General features: G+C 35.2%; 1 protein-coding gene across 1 annotated transcript; it reads right to left on the bottom strand.

Moving 5' to 3' along the window:
• Nucleotides 1-10610: 10610 nt before the first annotated feature.
• On the bottom strand, nucleotides 10611-12164 carry LOC134277712 (uncharacterized). Its single transcript, XM_062760034.1, has one exon. The coding sequence runs from the start codon at nucleotides 11968-11970 to the stop codon at nucleotides 11068-11070; it is 903 nt and encodes a 300-aa protein (XP_062616018.1). The 5' UTR covers nucleotides 11971-12164; the 3' UTR covers nucleotides 10611-11067.
• Nucleotides 12165-12601: the final 437 nt, after the last annotated feature.

Here is a 12601-nt window from a genome sequence, read left to right as displayed (position 1 = left end):
TCAACGAGGGAAGGGGGTTCAGTGCGCATGCAGTAGCATGGTGATGTCACAAATAATATCTCAAAGTACGTTGAAAACTGTATTGTCCAGTCTATATCCGCGAAGAAAAAAAGGTCAAGGAGGCAAGTCCCTCTCTTGATTATTGTCGAACATTTTGATTTCAAACACATCTATCACATTTACTTTCTTTGACCGAAGTTCCACTTCTATGCTTTCCTTAAGGCTGATGCCATTGAACACTTGCTGAATGCATTTCAAACATGTCCAAAGGAAATTTGGCCGCCATATTTTTAACAAATCCATAGTTGACCTATTGATAAAATTTTTAAACTCGTAAATCATCTCATATAATTGTTTTCAAACTTTCAATTTTTCAAAACTCATGGGCATTTATTTCTTCAGGCATGCCGGATTACATAATGTGCACCACAGTCGAGTAGTGTTGCTTGCACAATTTTTGTAAAATCGAAAAATAGTTTTTCCGTTGGTTTTCCGTATGAAAATTTCATTCATCTAAAGAACGCGTACATATACCCTCAGTCTACACACACGTTTAGACAAACTAAGACAAGATAGATTTTATTTGAGAATGATGTGCCTTTATCATATAAATCCAGATCATATACATGTACTATTGCATGAAACACGATTTTGCATTCAGATGAGTTCAGACAGGACATATGGAATTAAAACACGTATTACTACCGCCATTATTTTTAAAAGGTTCAGAGAGGTTAATGATAACATGTACATGCATGCGGGTAGTTTTACTCCAAATAAAATGATAGCTAAAGTGTTTAGCATTTCACACAATAAAGAAAGCAACCACCTTGACCAAGGATCGAAATCCTAATGAACTGTAGTTAATGGTAGAATTCATCTGAAGACACTACCTTAATAACACTTTATCGTAACATACACATAATTATATAATTGCAAATTTACCTTTATTGTTCTATGTTTGGTCTTGGTTTCCTTATTTCTCCATTCATCAGAAAACAGTCACTTTTATACCCAGTCGTCACTTAAACCACTCCTGAAATAACTGTGTCCACAAAATTTGGGGCAGTGTAACTTGGATTTCTTTCTCTAACTTGTTTCGTGTTCTCTGTTACTTTGAAGTAGATGAACCACTGGGCAGAATGCAAATATCCGATGCCGCCAATTTCAAAACTGCCATACACACAAATCTTATATATGTAGGATATGAAACGGGAAACGGAAAAATAAGCCGTTTTAACACAGAACTTAAAAACAAATCCATCGTTTTCAAGATAAATGAATTAGGTTGTTGTGAGAGAAAATTTTGATAGTCTAATGGCTTCTCATCACTTAACCATTTTCATTTCCGCTGTGAATCCCCGCTGTTACACTTGTAATCAACCCTTTGTATTGGATAGAGCTGCGACCATGCCATAATAAACTGGCCTAAATTAAACTGTAATTTCAACATTTTCTCACCTCCAAAATCTAAGCCTGTGAAACGCACTAGTTGCCACACTATTACTTACAATTTGTTGATATTTTTGTTGTGAATGCATTAACCTTATCTACTCGTGTCGTAGTATTTATTATTTTTTGTAAATACATATGAGATATGCGGTTCCAAAGATCATGAAGATGTGAAAAAAATCACGGACAATTATTCCTTTTTGATGATATATCTACACTTACACAATGAGATTAAAAAAGAGTAAATAAGCTTATAAAAACACTTATTTTTGACAATAGAACTCTAACATTGTAAATGATTTGCTATCTTTATGCCAGTGTCTTTCGATCCTATTGTAATTTATTATTTACAGTTAATTGGATGTCAGACTGCAAAAATTGTAAAGAATGATTGTAAAGATTTAATAAGATATATATTATTTTATGTAGCGTAATTACAGTTACACAATTTGTCTATTTCATGTATTTCTTCTTTTTTAATTTAAACATGCCTTTTTTAAACTTTTAACACTAACACTGTGCAATTTGTATATTCACAAATTTAAAGAAATAAAAATGTATTATGTAATCACTTCACCATGTAATCCCTACACTATGTAATCACAGGGGAACTTGGATAAGGCCGAGATTATCTTTTCTTTTTCACAGGCTGATATCGATTATTTTTATTAAGTTGAATTCCCGAGTGTTTAAGAATTACTCTCTTTGAAATATTTAATAATTAAAAAATGTACAGATAGACTAAATTATTTTTGAAAAATTTGAAAGAAAAAACTGTTCTTAGCAAAACTTTTCGACAACAGATCTTGCATGTCTTATCGAAAGGGTTCTAGAGAATTGCTTTTATTAGGTACATGAAGTTGCCAATAAAATGGACATTCTGACTTAGTTCAAAATATAGTGTCTACAAAATTACTTTCTTTATTCCATGTTATGCAAAACAATCCCACACAGTTAAGTACATATGGTTATCAGATCCTCCATCCATTAATTCTCGATTAGGAGCAATATGTGCTCAGCATGTATTCTTTAGGTCTAATGAAGTATCACATTGTCCATCCTGCCGAAGTCGCAATTACTTTCAGTCACTCAATTAAGTGAAAAAAAACTTTATTGCCTAAATATCAAGAAAAATTATGCTTAAATAAAAGAATGCATTTTTTTTAAATTCTAAAAATGATGTACATATAAATTTGAATTTTTAAGTCAGCAACAAAATTTTATCAGTATTGCTTTTTCCTTATTAATTTTTTTATTATATATTTTTAAAAGTTGTTTTTAGAAGTATAGATAGATATCCTTTCAAAGAAAGGAAACATGCCAAGAAAACATATTTGGAGAGCGAACTCAATAAAAGCTGAATTAACGTTAATCTGTAAAACTTCCCCGAGAGATTTTTGCACGGCAATTAATGTCTACAGTTAATTGGGTTTAAAACAAAGGTACAAAACTAATTATTTAGAATCCTTTGCACCCATTCTTTTTTTTGTTTTTTTTTTGGGGGGGGGGGGTCATATTAATCAATTACTGTAAAAAAAAAAGTAAATTAAAGAAAAAACAGTTATAAAAATTATTAATTTTACAATGCTGTAGGAAACTAAATCGTTAGTAGAAATAAGCTATCTTTCAATTTTTGTTTTACGTATTTCCATATAATTCTATTTCCCTTTGTATGAATTAACTTCGGGTACGATATAACTTGGTAAATCTTGAAGTTCTGCGAGTTGAATTATTGGGAAAAGGGTACGAAATTCCCGGAAGTTGGTATCATTTCCTGGTTAAACAAGAGGGAGGAGGAGTACTAAATGGGTAGAGGTGTCACACAGGTAATTGACCGATCAAAATAAACTTAGTAAAATATCAAATTGATTTTCCTTTCTTTTGAAACGTTTTTCTATTCTCTTTAAATCCTTTTTTACAACTTTTGTACCTGTGCCTAGTAAATTTTATGTACTTTTTGAACATTAATAAAGGTTTTTTAATGAGCTTTTTTCGGGCATGGGGGGCTACAACCTGTGATGCACTAGGAATGTTTATAAAGACATTAAAAAACGCGTGAATTTGAAGTAGCCCTGTTTGCAAATGGAAAAAGTCAGAAAATGCCGCATAGGTACCGTTTTGTGTGTGAGGATGTTTTAGCTAGTGTGACAGGTAATGTTTAACATCTCCTGTTAAATATTTTTTTTCAAGTAAACAATTACCAGATTCTTTTTTTACGATTTATTTGGTGCAAACATTTACCGTTGTGATACCTAGACACATCCTGATTGGCTATGTTAATATTTTCATTTTAATTTAAAAATTTCACTGATAGAAATAAATGAAAGAATGTATCAAGTATTTTTCTTTAACCAAAAAAAGCTGAAAACCTAGGATCCACCCTCCTGAAATCAAAATCTACTGCCGTAAACTGTCTTGCTAGCGTTTGGGGAATACGGGTGATTTCATTGGGCGCGTCAATCGCACAAGATTTCTTTTAATGTACATGTTTACTGTTCATATTTTTGTTACAAATTACAAATATTTTTGTCTTGAAAAATAAATATTTTTATTAAGGTATTAATTAATATACTGTCACATCAAATAAATATACATATGCGATACATGTAGTAGTAGAGTACGTATATGTTAAACTTGTAACTTAGTAAAATGCAATAAACTTCAATGGATTTACATAATTAACAATTTCTCAGATGTAAGTTTGCACTTTCAGGTTTGAAAGATAATATATTGAAATGCTTACAAAATTTTTAAATAAAGGTTTTATAGTAATTAAGATCAGATGTTATAACACCCAAAACACCATTATCGAATACAAGTCGTAAATAATAAATTACAGTTAGGATTATAGAAAATATAGGCATATAAAAAGGAAGACGATATACTAGTATATATTTTTTTAAATTTAATTTTTAAATGATTATATTATTTGAGTTTATAAAATTAAAAGTTTAAAACAAGTTTTAGAAGTTTTGCTTTTGCGTTAGCTTTTTCTAAAGTCTATTTTTCCCTTTTTTGACCCCATGATGTTAGTGTCGATAGGTCAACTAAAACGAATAACAGTCAATGATTTTCAATCACATTTTTGAAACCTAAATATCGGTAATTGCTGCATGAAAGATAATGTCTATGCAATTGCAGCAGAGTACACATATCAACAAAATGTAAATAGCTAACTGAGGCGACTTATGACTTTTTAGGGCTTAGATTTTGATGGTGAAAAAGTATGGAACTTACATCTTGATTTAGGTCAGAATATTATGACATGGCCGCAGCTCTATCCAATACAAGGGTTTGATTACAAATGTAACAGCGGGGATTCACGCAACGGAAAAGAAAATGATGAAATGATAAGAAACAGACCATCTCAATTTTCTCTTACTACAACCTATTAACGCTAAATCATTCATTTATCTTGAAAACAATGAATTTGTTTTCAAGTTCTGTGTGAAAACAGTTTATTTTTCCGTTTCCGGTTACATGTGTATTATCCCCACATGAGGATTTGTGTGTAAGGCAGTTTTGAAATTGGCGGTATCGGATATTTGCATTGTGCCCAGTGGCTTCTCCACTTAAAAGTTGCAAGGAGCACGAAGCAAGTTAGAGAAAGAAAACCAAGTTAGACCGCCCTTCAATAGGTGAATAAAATTATTTCAGGAGTGGTTTAAGTGACGACTGGATATATAAAAGTGACTGTTTTCTGATGAATGGAGAAATAAGGAAACCATGCAAGACCAAACATTGAATAATAAAGGTAAATTTATAATTATATATGTATATATGTTACGATAAATGTAATTGAGGTAGTGTCTGGCATATGAATTCTATCCTTAACTACAGTACTAGTTCCATGAGGATTTCGATCCTTGGTCAAGGTGGTTGTTTTCTTTATTGTGTGAAATACTAAACACTTTAGCGATCAATTATTTGCAGTAAAACTACCCGCATGTACATATTATCATTTAACTCTCTGAACTCCCCTTTTGGCGTTAGTAATTAGTGTTTTAGTAGCAAATGTCCTGTCTGAACTAATCTGCATTCAAAATCGTATTTCATGCAAACGTATATAATCTGGATTTATATGAGAAAATTTACATCATCCTCAAAAAAAAATTACCTTGTCTTAGTTTGTCTAAATTTGTGTGTAGACTGGGGGTATATATACGTGTTCTTTAGATGAATGAATTTTCCATACGAAAAACCAACGGAAAAATTATTTTTTGATTTTACAAAAATTGTACAAGCAATACTGCTCGACTGTGGTGCGCAACATGTATTCTGGCGTGCCTGAAGAAATAAATGCCCATGGGATTTGAAAAATTGAAAGTTTAAAAATAATTTTATGAGATGATTTACGAATTTTAAAATTTTATCAATAGGTCAACTATGGATTTGTTAAAAATATGGCGGCCAAATTTCCTTTGGACATGTTTGAAATGCATTCAGCAAGTGTTCAATGGCATCAGCCTTAAGGAAAGCATAGAAGTGGAGCTTCGGTCAAAGAAAGTAAATGTGATAGATGTGTTTGAAATCAAAATGTTCGACAATAATCAAGAGAGGGACTTGCCTCCTTCACCTTTTTTCTTCGCGGATATAGACTGGACAATACAGTTTTCAACGTACCTTGAGATATTGTTTGTGACGTCACCATGCTACTGTATGCGAATTGAACCCCCTCCCCTCGTTGAATACGCCTTGAAATCAGTAAAAAAAAAACTGTATGTGTTTGTATAGATTCTTCGTTGTTTTTTTATAGATTAAATAATAATGTATTTCATCATTACTATATTGAGATAAAAATGTTCCTCGAAAGTCATTTATCACAGACTCCACACAAAAACAACAGTGAGTTTAACGTTTCCTAATTATTTATTTCTTAAGTTTGGCATTTTAATGGCCACGGCTGGTTAAAATCAATTTATGAAAAATACATGTGTACAGTGGGTGCCGACCCAATTGGTTTTTGGCACACCTCCAATAAAAGCAAACAAACAAACAATCAATCAATGAATGAATCAATCAATCAATATTAACTGTACACATGTCAAAGTTTTACAGGATAAGGCTGACGTTTAGCTTCAAAGTTCCTGCAGTTGCGTCAGCCTTATGCAACAATCAATATTCATCAATCAGTGTTCAATACGATCAATTAATGTTCAATTAAATCAATGAATGTTCAATTCGCTCAATAATATTCAATTAGATCAATCAATGTTCAAACAATATTCACAAATCAATATTCAGTTCATTCAGATCAATGTATTGTATGCTTATGTTAAGCCAATCAATATTCAAATAAATCAATCAATGTTCAATGTAAATTATATACAAGTTCCTTGTATTCCATTCCAGAATTATCCACGCAATCATGTTGGAGTTGCGCCCTGTTAACAGCGGCGCAAGTCAAGATGATATGTGTTAAGCTAAATTCGCCTTTCAGCCATTGGCTATTATCAAGGTTATTACGTAGCATACAATACTGGGTGCAGATAGGGCCAGCCGTGACGATGCTGCTGTGTAGCAGATTAATGATTATCATAAACAACAACTACGCCCTGTTTACAGCGGCGAGTGTCATTATGATTGGATAAGTGAAACTCCTCCTCCTGGTCCTTGGCACTGTCCATCACTCTGGCATGTACCTCTGACGAAAAAGGGGGGAAGTCGAACATGGCTAGGCAACGTCTTAGAATGAGCCGTGGCTCCAAACCTTCAGTATATTTCCTGAAAGAAAAAACTCGACACACAGAAAACGAATTCAAGAAATTAGGGATTGGGAAGGGAGGGTTTTTGAGAATATTTCCCCAATTAAGCAGTACTCAAATTAAGACGTGTATCTTTGAGGGTGGTTGATAACTGACTGCTCCTATGCTCTGCGTGTATATTGCGCGCGCATTATACCGCGTGGTGCGCTGTGATAAATGGATTTATATCGTATTCACTGCATAAATCCGATTATCACAGACTCCACACAAAAACAACAGTGAATTTAACGTTTCCTAATTATTTATTTCTTAAGTTTGGCATTTTAATGGCCACGGCTGGTTAAAATCAATTTATGAAAAATACATGTGTACAGTGGGTGCCGACCCAATTGGTTTTTGGCACACCTCCAATAAAAGCAAACAAACAAACAATCAATCAATGAATGAATCAATCAATCAATATTAACTGTACACATGTCAAAGTTTTACAGGATAAGGCTGACGTTTAGCTTCAAAGTTCCTGCAGTTGCGTCAGCCTTATGCAACAATCAATATTCATCAATCAGTGTTCAATACGATCAATTAATGTTCAATTAAATCAATGAATGTTCAATTCGCTCAATAATATTCAATTAGATCAATCAATGTTCAAACAATATTCACAAATCAATATTCAGTTCATTCAGATCAATGTATTGTATGCTTATGTTAAGCCAATCAATATTCAAATAAATCAATCAATGTTCAATGTAAATTATATACAAATTCCTTGTATTCCATTCCAGAATTATCCACGCAATCATGTTGGAGTTGCGCCCTGTTAACAGCGGCGCAAGTCAAGATGATATGTGTTAAGCTAAATTCGCCAAACGTGCATAGGTACTCATTAACTATGCACGCCGCCACCAATGTGGGGGTAGCTTAACACCCTACTCAAATATCCAGCCGTGACCACACCGATACATATCATAATGAATACACATTATTTTGGGAGTTTATAGTTGAGAGTCCACTTTTAAAATTTTCAAGGAACAACTTATTACCAGGCGTAGAGAGGTGTACCCCGTCGGGGCGGTAATTGTCAGGACTATGATGGATATTTGACTGCTTAATGTACCCTCCATTGTAATGAAATAGAATATGTTTTGCAATTGCGCTATTCACATGCGCCCTACTTTTTTCGATATCGGGTCTCCCTTCACGTTTCCAGGCAATCCTTGTTATCATTTGCGACCAAAATTATCTTAGTATGCGGAAGTATCATTTGAATTTTTTTCAAATCACGTTTTATTGCAACTATTAATTCAATGGTCTTCATATGGCCAAGGTCGTTTGCTCCACAATGTAATACCAAGAAATTTGGTGGATCAATGAACGTAAGTAAATGTTTTAAAAGTTTAAAGACACCATTCCAGCGCATTCCTCTTCGACCTTGCCACAATATTTTATGCCTGTCGAAATTAAGGTCAGATGTGAAACCTAATTCGATCGCAGCTAGAAAGGCCCATGGAATTAATGATGACCCGATGATCCAAATATCTTGATAATGTTCTGCAACGAAAAAAGGGATTAGAGTGTCAAGCTGTCGTTCTATTTGACTGCCGGATCCTAATATATAGACGATAACAATCTGACTTCCACCTTCCTAACATTTTAATTGTTTCGTCATCAACGCCCTGAGAATGAAAGTATGTAGCTGCTCCAATTCTAAAGGAGTGTGATTTATAGTTGCATCTAGATAAACTGAGACGCGCGAGGCATTTACTTAAGACGGAATTAAATTGATATCTAGTTAGTGGTTTACCGCCGAAATGACAAAATAATTGACCAGAAATGCTTGGTCTTTGTTGTAAATACTTGTGCATTAGTAATAGCGGACAGTAAGGACCGCTGATAACGGGAATAATTAATTGAGTTCCTTTGCCGTACTGGTCAGTCTTTGACCTCCTAAGGTTAACTTCTAAGTAGGATGAAGGCTCATTCATAACGAGATCGTTATTAAGTAATGCTGCGTTTGAATTTTTCGAGCCTACTGTAAATTCCCCGACTCGAAGAAAGCCAAAAAAAGGCCAAGGAAAACGCCGCAGAAAAGAGGCTCGCCTCGTAACTCGATGTGCACACAGCTGGTAATGTATTAATTAATTTATGGAGGAGCTGAATCGTTATTGGTAAACGTGAGTCTTTGGAGTGTCTCTCTCTCTTCATTCCTTCTACCATTTTCCGAACAATAAAATGTGAAGTATAGTCTGGTAAATCTAAGGTGGAAATCTTAATCCTATGTGATATTGCTGCTAGATATGTTTTGACAGTACTCACAGCGTAACCTTTGACGGAAAGGAAAGCAACGAAGTTTGTCAATTCCTCAAGCGATGGAGGCCAAGAGTTACGGAGATGGAACTCGGACCTGAACTTAGAAAATAAATCGAGGCCGTTGTTGTATGCCGCTTTAGTGTTTTCTGAAGTGGCCATGTCGATTAATCTAACGGTTTCACTCCTGATATCAGTGAGTGAAATACCAGCGGAATAGGAGTTGACTTTACATCTTCCTTTGGTGCTAGTTCCTGGAATTTGGTCCACTGTCGACGAGACAAAGCATCAGCAATATTATTACATAAACCAGGGATATGTTCTGCTTTATATCTAAAATTATATTTCATTGATAGGTATACTAAATAGCGAACAAACTCTCAAAATTTCCGTATCCCCCCATGTTGAGGGCCAAGCGAAGTGGGCCCATTTACCGTTTAAATATGCCCCGCACCCTAGGTTCTTACCCCCTGCACTGTCTGTATACAATTGAAGAATATCACTACTTAACCAATCAACATCATTTAAATAGCATATGCCATTGAAGTGGTTCAAAAAATTGAGCCACATGAGCAAATCGTCTTTGATGGATTTTGTTATGCGGATAAAATGATGCTGTCTTTGTACGCCAATCATCGCGTCGTAAAACCGGCGATTAAAGGCGCGGGAAGATCGCACTGCTTTGGTGCAAAAGTTTAATTGGCCGACGAGAGATTGCATCTCCTTCAAAGTGACTTTAGATTTATTTGCCATTTCTGTCAACGAGATCTTAAGTTTGATTAGTTTTTCGTTGGGGATGCGGACTTGCCCGAGACATGTGTCAATTTCCAAACCCAGATAAGTTAATTTTGTGACGGGTCCGACAGTTTTATCGATGGCAAGAGGTATTCCCAGTGCTTTACATAACTCCCCAAATTGCCTCATGAGTCTTGAGCAATCGTCAGATTTCGCTGAACCAGCAAACAGGAAGTCGTCAAGATAGTGTGTGACATGTGAGCAAGCAGATTGCGACCTGACGGTCCATTCCAAAAAGGACGCGAATTTCTCAAATGTAGCGCATGAAATAGAACAGCCAAATGGCAAACATTTGTCAATGTAGTATTTATCCTCAAATTTGAAGCTAAGTAAACAAAAATCATCTGGTTGAATTGGTAAAAGTCTAAATGCACTTTTTATGTCCATTTTGCCCAATAAAGCGCCTTTTCCGAGCTGACTTATCATTTCGATAGCGCTATCGAATGATGAGTAGTGTACAGATGAAAGTTCTTTATCAATGAAGTCGTTCACGCTATTGTTATGTGGATATGACAGATGAGTAATTAAACGCCACCCCCCGCTAGATTTTGGCACGACGCCTATTGGAGACACCCTCAGATTCGAAAGTGGTATATTGTAGAAAGGTCCGGCCATGCGACCCATATCAATTTCACTTTGCAATATATTCTGAATTTCGTTCGGATGCTGGTTTGCCGAAATTAAATTTTTACACTCCAAGTGAGTGCGTTGGCCTATATAGTGAAGGGGAAATCCAAATTTAAACCCATTTAATAACTCATTGCCCACATCATGGTTTGGATATGACTGTATCAATATTGAGAGTTGATTAATATCTACTGGAGAATGACCGAGGTGCTTTAGCCCCCTGGGGGTAGCGAAATCTATAGTTTGGGGTTTGCGCTGGGCGTGGTTGCTGATTTGGTGATTGAAAACGAAAAGGCTGCTTTTGCATGGGAAAGCGAGGGGCTGGGCTACGAGGACAAGTGGACATTGGGTGGTCAGATGCACACCTGATACAACGATGTGCGTAAATACAATAGGGTTTACTACATGCACCCTTGTAGTTAAAATCAAAACACATGCCTTTTGACGGTTCAACTGTTTTTTGGGGAATGGTAACTGGAGAAGTTACGTATAACATCCAAAGTTCATTGTCGATTTGCCCCCATTCCATAGAACTATTTCTTGCCTTTTTAAGCCTAAATTGCTCGTCATACAATTTCCAGCCGGTGGGAGATCTATAGGAGCCCAGTCTAATCGTGTGCATATATTTCAGTAAGCCAAGTGATTGATCGGGGTGAGCTTCGACGTAAATGCTAGTAAATACAAGGAATGCGTCTGTCCATTTCCCGATATCGGTGATTTTCCTACTTTTGCCTTTTTGCAAAACCAGTTCCCCATCTACTAGGTTAATTTTATTTTTCTTGTCCCTTTCTTCCGTCGTTTCCAACAGAACGCCCAGATCTAAATACTCCCCATTTTGTATTTTTTCGCGGGTTTTGAAAGGGATCGTGCAACCCAATGCATCAGTTATACTAACAATAGGCGTAGGTAAGTAGTCAGACTTACCTATTGAGCTAACAGGCTCGTTAATGCCCTCTTCCGTGCCGTGAATAGCATTATCGTCATTTCCCCCTTCTTTTTGGTGCGATTTGGTTGCAGCTCTTTCTTTTCTGGTGGACTTTTTTGCAGCAGTAACCACAGTTGCGGATGACTTGCACTTAGGCATATCTCCAAAGAAGTGTTTTGGAAAAATTTTTTTGAGAATATTTCCCCAATTAAGCAGTACTCAAATTAAGACGTGTATCTTTGAGGGTGGTTGATAACTGACTGCTCCTATGCTCTGCGCGTATATTGCGCGCGCATTATACCGCGTGGTGCGCTGTGATAAATGGATTTATATCGTATTCACTGCATAAATCCGATTATTAAATAAGATGTAAAATGTATGTTTTTTTTCCTGTAAAAAGTGATCAATTTATTTTTAGATGTTTATTTTTTATCTGCGAATAATGAATGTAAAATCCAGTATGTTAAAGATGGTTGCTTTGGCTTTGAAATACTGAATGTACAATGCACCAATGTGAGTTTAGAGAGGAAATTTACTCTGTAATTTTTTGCTATTTTCAAATTGTAATTGTTGTGGTGAAAACTGCATCAGTGATATCTTTGGGAGGAAATTTACTCCGTAAAATATTGTTATATCAAGGATAGTCGCTTTTGAATTGACTACTGTATGTTAACTGTATCAGTGTCATTTTTGAGAGGAAATTTACCCTGTAGATTTTTGCCTTTTTCAAATTGTAATGTGGTAGTGAACACTATATCTGTGATAGTCTTTTGGAGGAAATTTATTCTGT

Source organism: Saccostrea cucullata, unplaced genomic scaffold, assembly GCF_032062105.1.
Source record: "Saccostrea cucullata isolate Sc308-1 unplaced genomic scaffold, CSIRO_AGI_Scuc_v1 ctg12499, whole genome shotgun sequence".
Lineage (NCBI taxonomy): Eukaryota > Metazoa > Mollusca > Bivalvia > Ostreida > Ostreidae > Saccostrea > Saccostrea cuccullata.
This window is presented reverse-complemented; position numbering and strand designations above follow the sequence as displayed.

Bases quoted from the DNA above. Each gene is read 5' to 3' on its own strand.
- LOC134277712 (XM_062760034.1), bottom strand. From the start codon at position 11,970: ATGCCTAAGTGCAAGTCATCCGCAACTGTGGTTACTGCTGCAAAAAAG.